General features: G+C 36.5%; 1 protein-coding gene across 5 annotated transcripts in view; it reads right to left on the bottom strand.

The window, feature by feature from the left end:
• The window catches only part of LOC108755921 (transcription factor SUM-1), a 57,867-nt gene extending 48,286 nt beyond the window's left edge, over positions 1–9,581 (bottom strand). For all 5 annotated transcript variants that reach the window (XR_001939797.1, XR_001939798.1, XR_001939799.1 and 2 more), the window contains exons 1-3: positions 8,170–9,581; positions 4,784–5,102; positions 3,096–3,266 (exon numbers count right to left, since the gene is read on the bottom strand). Coding sequence is in view for 2 of the 5 variants with exons in the window: in XM_018499342.1 (XP_018354844.1) it covers positions 3,096–3,266; positions 4,784–5,102; positions 8,170–8,444 (765 nt within the window). In the remaining 3 variants the exon portion in view is untranslated. The remainder of the gene's footprint in view (positions 1–3,095; positions 3,267–4,783; positions 5,103–8,169) is intronic.
• Between the last annotated feature and the right edge of the window lie 815 nt (positions 9,582–10,396).

The raw sequence follows: 10,396 nt of genomic DNA, 5'->3' as shown, positions 1-10,396 counted from the left end.
TATATATATGTACATAAAATTATACTATATAAATGATAAACTACTAATTGCAAATAATATAGAGATCCCAGCAAACACAATTTGAATTTCTGCAAATCTACTACGAATCGCGAATTGCAAATCACGAATCATCATCGCACGTAATTAGCATACGGCATATATGTATTTCGAGGAATTTACCGCTACATCAGTGCCGATCATGCTGTGTACATCGAGTCATTAACACGATCTCGGTATATCCGAGTATTAATATTGGATGAAAATCCCTCGGAGGCAGTTTGCGTCGCGCTTAGGGTTCAAATAAGTTTGCCGCCGCAACAGTGGTGGTCGGCAAGCGAGGGGGTTGGCAAGCAAGGGGGTCGACGAAAGTGCGAGACAAATTGAGCCTGGGCTTTGTAAGATGCGGTCTGGACCGCGGAACGTGAACTCGCTCGTAGTGTCACATAGAGGCCGGAGGCTGTCCGGGGCAAAGGGGTGAAAGGCCCCCCGCGCTTCCGGTGAGTCGTAAGACTGCTGTACGAACGGAGGGAAAAGGGATTCCTGAGCGACCACAGGAATTTCGCGGCAATCTCGTCGTCACGACGCGACGCGACGCGCCGCGCCGCGCTGTCGCGTTCATGGAGATTCTCTTCTTTCCTCGTCGCGTGGTAGAAGGGGCGGGAGAGGGATTACACAATGAAATATATTTCTCCGCTCTTTCGCGCGCGAGCACGTCGACGCACCCTCGCTAAATATAAGCCCGCCGCCGCTTGCACCGGCAAAATCCCACAAATCACAATGCCGCACAAAAAAACAACGCGAGGAGGGAAACGAGTCTCCCGCGTCGGATCCATTAGGTCAACTCCTCCTTTTGCCGCTCTTATACCTCTGCTAGTATCCTCACACCTTGCTGGATGAAAAAGAGAAAGAGAGAAAGAGAAAGAGTGTATGTGTATGTGTTACGATAGACGATCTGGATTATTCGATAATGCCACTTAAGAGCATTTTAAGTGTCAGACCGATAAGTACGCCTACTACCTCTCTCGAGGAAAATAAGCTCGCCAGAGTTCAATTGGATTCTGCTCTCGTTACAAATTGTACGGATCTATTTCTCTCCCTTGGCTACAAAGCCAGATAGTTTATATTCTGAACAAAAAGGATTCGTTCAAACTCTTCCGCCTTTCGACCCGAACATGATTACAACATTGAACAACAACAGCAATTTATATTGACACATGTGAGAGTTTTAAATAAACGAATTAAGAAAATCCTCGTAAAATTAAAAAATTGAAGATTTTTTACTTTAAATTATTCAAGTTCATCGATTCAAATTTATCGCGTGAGTTTTAAAATTAAATAGATTTGTTACAGTAATCGCAATTTATTATAACCAAATATTTTCTTATTTCTTGACAATAAATATTTGCGGAAATAAAATCCGTAACTGTGAATATCTGTAAAGCACGTATCTGTGTGTTGATAGATTGTAACAGTAGATGAAGCTTGATCGATCGATTGTAACGCGTCGAGCAACGAGAATTCGAAAGAGAAATACAATTATATTCCAATTAATGTCTGAAATCGGAATGGCTCCGAGACATCCATTCGCGATGTATATCACTAACCATCACGCGATGTAAAATTTAACGAACCTAGCCAAATGAAAACTTTTATTCGCAAGTTTGCCATTGAGATATACTCGCGTAAATTCCTCGAAACCATGAAAATAAGATTTCACATCGCGTTTGCCAAATTCTCTTTTATATAATAATTTATATTATATACATTATATTAGATATATATATAATATAAACAATATATTGTATTACTTTATAGCTTTATATAAAGTTACAATATTGCAAATATGTATAGATACGTTATAAGGTATTTTGTAAAATTTTGTTAAAATAAAAATAACTTTTTGAATTCTAAAAATAAAATGTAAAAAAATTGAGTATAAGCCTTCACGGTTGTTAGAGCATAAATAATATATTCATAAAATATAATTCGCAAACAGTTAGAATGTACTTACCAATCAAAGTTAATTGCAAATGGTTCAACTCTGAATTTGAATCCCCTACAGTGCGAAAGTAGGTTTGCACTCGTCTTCCGCACTGAAGAGGATTCAAATCCAGAGTCGAGACGTTTCCAATTAATTTCGTTGATAAGTACATTCAAATTATTTACGAATTATATCTCATAGTCTTATAAATGTATCATTTACACATTAACAAGCGTATGGAAGCAATTTACTTATTTAATTTATAAAATGTATTTAGACACAACTTTTAAAGAACTTTAATACACTCAGTCCATTTTTGTTAAAAAAAAATAATAATTTTTATGCACATGAATTGCACTTGCATCGACATATTTTCGTTACGCGATAATTATCATTAACGACAGTGCGTTCGTTTGAGAGCGAGAAACTCGGACATAACCCTTTTTACGTATACTGGAAAAAAACGATGATACGAGCTTAATGGTGTCGCGGGTCAAAAACCATTAGAGCCGGTGGATCGTGTGCGATGCACGTGTCGGACATGTGTGTAACGATGCAGAATGCAACGCTTAAATGCATCTTGTTACAAAAGTATACACAACGTATCATTCTTTTACAAGAACCTTACTCTTTATCAAATAGAAGCGTCAGGTTTAATTTTAAGATAAATGTAACGTACCATCCTAATTTATTTTGCAATAAAATCAATAATGTACATTCGATTTCGTAATTATTTTATAAATTGTTTAATAAATTTATAAGAACCATTAATTTTATTAAATTGCAATACTGCAATGGCAGCACGCAACATTATAAAAATTTCAAAATTAAATTAAAAAATACTTAAAAAAATCATAGATGGTAAAAATCACCAAAATTAAATTGCAATATTTAATGAAAATGAGATATTTATTAAAAATGAGATGATTGCCACGACGCGTGTTTGGCAAAGATTATCTTAAATTAATCCTAATCCATAACAAATATCGTATATAATATTTAATTATCGTATATAATAAACTTGGATATAAAATTTTAATCGGAACACGATTTTTTACTGAAACTAATCTCGTTGCATGCTGATCTTATTAATTTGAGTTATCGTGATACATACTATGCTCTCAGCAGAAGGGTGATCCTGGTGTCCGGAAGGTCTATTTCCTTGCAGCAGCGCCTCGAGACTCTCGATATACTCGATAGCGTTCCGCAATATCTCCACTTTAGGTAAACGTTGGTTGGGGTTGTTGCTCGTTCTCCTCTTGAGCACCTCAAAGGCCTCGTTGACCTGTAATAAAAATTGCATAATTAACCACACGTGTCGGCGATTGCGTGAATAATACACACAACAATACAGTATATTTTGAAGGAAGTTTTTTGTGTGTGTGTGTGTGTGTGTGTGTGTGTGTGTGTGTGTGTGCGCATTAGAAAAAAAATTTAATACCTTCAGCAAAATTATGTAGCTGAGGCATTTTTTAACAGCAATCAAATATTTTGTTTATACAACGAAAAATTCAGTTGTAAATAACATAAATATTTGTCTATACCAACTAAACAATTTTACATAAAATTACAGTTTCGTACGATATATTTTAACCAAAAATTTTTGTTCGGCATGTCTCAGTCTCAAATTTTTATTGTTACAGCAAAATGTTGATTCATAGAGCAAAACATTTTGCTTAGTATGGAGAGAGAGTGGAAAGACAGAATTGTGCAAAATAATGTAATATCGCATTTATCCGTCAGCAAAATTTCTTTAAAAAAACTGTTAAATATATTTGATAAAGTTACGTTATTATTATTTATGAAAATTTCCCCATGAACGTCGCGTTTTTACTTTACTTAACTCTTCTTTATATTACATATGCAGGCGTCGGATTTCAAACGACTCTTAGCAAGATTTAACACTTAGGCCCATCCTTGAAACGCTATTCGTCATTCGAATCATCCAAAGCAGCGCTTAGTCGACGATCATTTCGCGCATGCAGATGTTTTCCTTCCGTCAGCGCGTTCTCTTTGAGGCTGTTTACTTCGAAAACACGATTCATGCATGATGTGCTTTAAGTAATTATAAGCAGGCTGGCCAAAACAGCAACGTGTATGTTCAGTAAACGAGAAATGTGATTTAGATGCACATTAAGACCGATTTGTCCGCCATCTTGAATGCAACATACATACATCCGTGATTTCGTGACAATAAATCAATCTTATGAAATTCTAATAATTTTAAATTATTGCGGACTATACATCGCGAATATACACTGTTAGATGTCAAAGAAGCCATAGCAACCAATTTGTTAAATCGCATTTTGTTATTTTTAATATGTGTCCATATAATATGTCAAAATGTAAATCAATCCATTTCCACGTAGTTAGTTTAAATATAAACATTATCCACGTTAACGTATGCATTTAATAAATAATTTAATAAATAGTAAACTAAATTTGAGTCAAATTTAATATATTTTCTTGAATTAAATTGTTTTAGTCAAATTAACAATATACTGGGTATTGAATAAAAACAGTATAGCGATCTATAAACATGATTAAAAAAAAAACTCAAATTGGATATAATTTGACATTATAAATTCAGCAGTGTATGTCAAAGAATGAGAATTTGCATATTATGATGAAAAAAAAAATTTTAGAGAACTCTTTTTGCATTTCGAATTGAACATATTACAAATCTTAATATCCCATCAATCTTTTATAAAAACACAAAATGAAGAACACACTTGTGTTCCCAGAATCGAGATCTCTAAGAAATGTGTAAAGCATATGTCTTAGAGGTTAATGGCAACTGACCTTTCTCAAGCGCCGTCTCTCGCGCAAGGTGGCAGCTTTCCTTCGATCAACGGTGACCGTCTTTTTCTTGCAGGCCTTGCAGGCCCACAGAAGACACCTGCGCGGTCCATGCGGCGAGCCGACGTCCAAAACGTGAGGATGAGGTACATGCTCGATCGATTCGCCCTCGTTCGTTTCGCTCGTCTCGTTGGTCTCGTTGGTCTCGTTGGTCTCGTTGGTCTCGTCGGCGTCTGCAGAGCCGGACTCGAGGTCAGCCGATGCATCCGCCGATATCACTGACGAGGCGTCATCCGAATCAAGGGTGTAACGAGACTGCGACCTGAATCATGAAACGTTCTATATCCATCGATATTATTGAGAATCATATTAAAAATAAGCTATCCTTTACTGTCCTCCTATCGACACGTAACTGTTATTTGTCGGCTTGAAATAATTTTCAGCATAATTTTTATACTTACCCTCTCTCTCTATCATACCATTTTTTAAATAGATAAAATAAGGACGCGCGATTATTTTCAAGAAAAAAAAAAAAATTATACAATTACAAGTTTTGATGAAGTTTTCACGAAAAACTTCAATTTCCGATTGGAAACAAATTCCTTTCGATTATTTGTTATTCGATTAGTAAGTCGCAAACTATTATATAGGGATATCCAATTTCCTATGAAGCAGCGCATATACCTCGCACGTGTAGGTATATACATACATACCGCGACATAAATTTCATTCCGCGAAAGACGAGCTGTTGCCGCGCGTTGAACGTAAGAAGCCACGCTGACTTACCGAACGCTGAAAAGCCCGGCATATAGGTATTTAGCGAATGAACGAATTCGCAGATTCTTGCCTTAATCATCCTTTAGTTATCGCCGGCAGTTAATGATGGACGCAGGCGCGTCCGTCAGGAGGCGGTTTCCGCGATTGGACACGTTCCAGGTGGTCCCGCGGAAAATGTATTTCCTCGCCGCGAAGAGACGCTCTCATCTCGCCGAGAGGGATAGATATATAAAGGCGAAACACGATGAACGGAGTGAAAATGGTTTAATGCGCGGTAAAACCGTCATCGAGTGTTCATTGCGAATAATGATTCTTGTCCGTGTGTTCGATCATGTGACAGTCATAAACGCGCCGATCTCATTAAAATTTCATCGCATCGCAGAACAGACGAATCAAAGAAGAACAAAATAGAACGGTGAAAAAAATCAGAAAAAAATTTATCAAATAAAATGACACAATAATGTAACTTTCGACTTTTACGTAATCATAACAATATTAAGAAAGTATCTTTCTATACATTTTTTAAATTTTATTAATTTAATATTTAAAGTATTTTAATAGAGTTTATTAATTTTTAATTATTATTAGGCTAATTATTGAGAGAGAGAGGGGGGAGGGGGGGGAATAGTATTGTCTAAAGAGAGGAATTTCTGTGTACCAAACATATGCGAAATTTATTGTATAATTTATACCAATTGAAATTTGGTGCGAGTATATCGCTAATGCTATAAATGCTATAATATTAATTCGTGAAAGCGACATACTGCAGCTTTGTGCTTTGATGGTAAAACAATGTTGGATAAATCTGATTTAGTCTCGTGAAATCCAATAATGCTTCGATAGTACAAAGGTAAAAGCCGAGAGAAGAGAAATGCTCAGAAAATTGATTTTAGCGCACAATGGAAGATACAATAATCTAAAATCTAAAAGAATTGTATTTATACAGATAAACATGAAAGAAAATAAAACTGCTAATCTCATCTAATCACTTTATTACTCTAATTTAAAAGGAATTCGAAAAAAATTTCATGTTATGTAAATTTCTATAAGTACGTACGAGTTTGTTGTGTTAAGCTCAATTCAACAAGATATTTTTTATATACACGTACACATAATTTGAATCTAGTAGAATAATACATAGTACAAATTTAACAAATAATAAAACAATAGAAAATAGTAAATAAGATCTGAATTTTTATATTGGTCTCAATAGCACGTCGAATGTAACAAGGAAAACGGTAAAAGAAACGAGAAAACAGGCAAGAATCTTGAAGAAATGATCTTGTCATCTAGCGTAATGAAAAATAATTATTCTGCATATTTTCGAGGATATCTATCACAGATTGAAGTTTTTAATTAATTCGCATATCGAGTGTCATATTCTTCTTGTAAGAATCTAATACATATTAGAAAGTATTAAGTTTCAATTTTTCCGACGATATATTTGTGAGTGCTAATCTTATTCTAGAAACGTGATATAAATAACTGCGCTTAGCTAATCCTTTCTCCCCTCTCCAAAATGTTACAATATTTTAACTTATATAATCTAATAATTTAATAATATAGAATATCTATATACAAAAATGTTTAATTCACTCTATCACTTTGAAATATAAAAAATGGTTTCGGTTTGTAGATGCTAGTTTTATTTAAAAATATGTCAAATAAATTATGCGAGAAAAATAAAAAAAAGCAATAAACAAGACATCCCAAAGAGATTTTTTTTTAACGGAATAACAAAATTCAAAATGTTCTTTACAGAATATATACTCGAATACATAGGACGTTATTTGAACTATATTTCATTATCTCCGTGTGCCATAATTATTTCCAAAGTTACGCTTACATTTTATGAAACAACTAACACAGAAGCGGAGAAAGGTAAGGAGAGACAGACAAGCAACATGCTATGAAGTTGCGATGCACTGATAGGAGCAGAAATCGGAGTAGTCCGAAAAAATAAATCACCTTCATTTTTAATAAGAATGACAAGGCTCTGTACAGTGAAAATGTTCGTAATTGTAAAATATTATAATGTAAAGGAGAATTATTTTTTCAAAATTAATTAATTAAACTTAAATACATAAAAAAGAATATCAATTTTATTTCTTTTTAAGCGCAGGTTCATGTATGTATATATAGACAAGTATTAGATTTAAGAATACGCGCGTAAGTGATTTAGGATAAGTTGCAAGTACATAATTTTTTGCTTGTGTTTATGGATATTTTATGATATATGTAATTGCATTCTCCAAAGGAATTAATAAATTATTACTACTACCAGAATTATATTAATTTTATAATGCATTTTTGTCAAACCTAGATTAATTAAATATTTCAGAACAGAAATAAATTTCATTTTTGAACGTTTTCGATATTTGATTAATATTTAATCAATATGATTACTTGAAAAATAATATATTAGGAATATATGTACAATAATGTCAATAATATTGATAATAGCCATAATAGGTAAGCACAAAATCATTATAGTAATTGTTGTAGCAAAATCTCATTTAAAGTTTCCTCATATCCTCCATTAATAGGCTTATAGCGACCTGATTTTAAGCCCGTCAAATGGCATTAATAATGTAACTTGAATAAAAGCTCACCTGACTCGGTCGTTGCGATAATTCAACGAGCCGGCCGACGCCAAAGCGTTGTTAACACCGATAATTCTCGCGCGGTCGTCCGTGTCCCTCCTGGTGACGTATCCCTGCAGATATTCAGATTCGGTTGGCGTATAGACACGTCGATACCGATGGGGATGATGAGGGTGATGATGATGGTGATGATGGTGATGTAGATGATGACGATAACCGTCGTAGGCTGATCTCGTGACCGCTTCGTAAGCGTAAGGCACCGTATCCGTCACGAAGGTCATCATCTCATGCGATCCGTCGAGAAAGCGTGCGACAATCACTGTACTCGATCACTTCAGGCAGCCCTCGAAGCACCCCGATCCGTCCACGTATTCACCCTCGCGCGAACTCATCACGAACGAGACTAACGGAAGCGATGCAAAATCGCGTGTGGTTTAATTAAATTTTTTCTCAATGACATCACCTGTGCCTTGATCACCGCGTACTCCATCAAACAAGCATTCATCCGATTTCCTCAATCGTTCAACTTCAAGTGGGGAAAGATTTGATGTAAATAAAAATTTCGCTGGATGATGATATCCGGGAGATATGATCTTTCGAGATGACAGTCCGGGTTGTAATGCAATCAAAAGTTAGTTGACCTATAGACGGACCTATAGGCTAATCCTGAAAGTACCTGTCATAAAATCGCAACAGCGCTTCTGTCCGTCGCGATGGCGGCTAATTTGCTTTTCTCTTCTTCTGTGTCTAGAAGGGATGATAAATCACTAATCCCGGCGAGAACACGAACGCGAGAACTCGATGGTCAGTGTTAACTTCCCCCTTTAACTTCTTCGTTAATTTTACCGAGTCCAAGGCTCCAGGCCAATTCTATCCAAAGTACGAGGATTTTCCGCTCTGATTCGCTAAAACCACTAAGATTCCACCCTCGCGCGTCGCTTATTTAAGTTGCTCAACTACTGTTCGCTGTATTATATCCATGCGGCAATCTTTGCATATTCATCGACCGACGCAGCTCAAACATGACTTATAGTCTCAGTCATAAATCGAGGTAAAGGACTGATTTTCGAGAAGAACGAAATTACTTTACGGATCTTACGAAATACAAGAGTGTCAAACCACTTCGCGTCAATCTATTACACGTGTTACTCGAAATGTACGGCGCGGACGCACTTTCGTCTTGGGATTTGTAAAGATTGCGCGAAAACCAAAACGGGAAACAAGTCGCACTGCTCAAACGAAAAGGTTCCGAGGAAGATCACTCCATCTCGATGTCGCGAGAGTCTCGTCTTCGCGATTCTAACCGGCGGAAACAATTCTTCCACGAGCCGGTCGGCAGATCTCGTGGAGACAGATCCGAAAACCTCGTAGTCAGAGATCAGAGTGAAGACTTAGGCATCCTCCTGGTAGTTATCGGTCCCTCCGCCACATGGCATCTCTTGACGCGCGCGAGCGCGTGTCGTTAAGCTCCCTCGGTCGCTCGTTCACGCACACTCGCTCGTATAGGAGACGCGTTAGGATTATTTTACGCGTTATACGTATGTCGACGGTCACACCCAGACTGACTATTTTTAAGAACGCCCGGCCAATCACAACTAGGGAAAATCGCCTTCAAACCCGCTGTTGCTCCGCCTCTGTGCTGTCATAGATGCACGAGTTTGGCAGGGACTCATCACGGGGTGTGGTTTAATCATTAATGAGAATTAGATTCGTCAGACAGGAGGCTTTCGGCTGCGGCAAAATCACCGACGAGCGACGTCGACTATTACGCGCGAGCCTGGGGTTTAAATCAACGCTGGTAGCACGGTGGTCCGAAAGCATAACAACCCGGACGAAGTGCTAATCGACTAAGGACTGCTATCACGAACATTAGTTACGGTTAACTGAGATTTAAACCGTTCCTCGGTTTCCCTTATTTCCAGCTTTCTCCGGAGCAAGACAGTTGATTATTTATCATGTTAACATTAATGTATCTACTAGAAATCTTACATCGCTTGTATATTTCTTTAGTAATAAAACGTTTATCACTGATTTATTATTACACGGGAAGAACGGTTTTACTAAAATATCTAAAAATTTAGCTAGATACAAAGATGAGAATAATTTTATTAGACCGTCAAAGTAATTATGTAGGACGCTCACTACTTGCTAGAATATCAAAACTTTTTGAAGCATTGCTCGTCATGCCAGAAATTTCTACGTAATTATTTTGACGGTCCAACAAAATTATTTTTAA

Source organism: Trachymyrmex septentrionalis, unplaced genomic scaffold, assembly GCF_001594115.1.
Source record: "Trachymyrmex septentrionalis isolate Tsep2-gDNA-1 unplaced genomic scaffold, Tsep1.0 scaffold9, whole genome shotgun sequence".
Lineage (NCBI taxonomy): Eukaryota > Metazoa > Arthropoda > Insecta > Hymenoptera > Formicidae > Trachymyrmex > Trachymyrmex septentrionalis.
The sequence above is the reverse complement of the archived record's forward strand: the minus strand, read 5'-3'. Positions and strand labels throughout refer to the sequence as shown.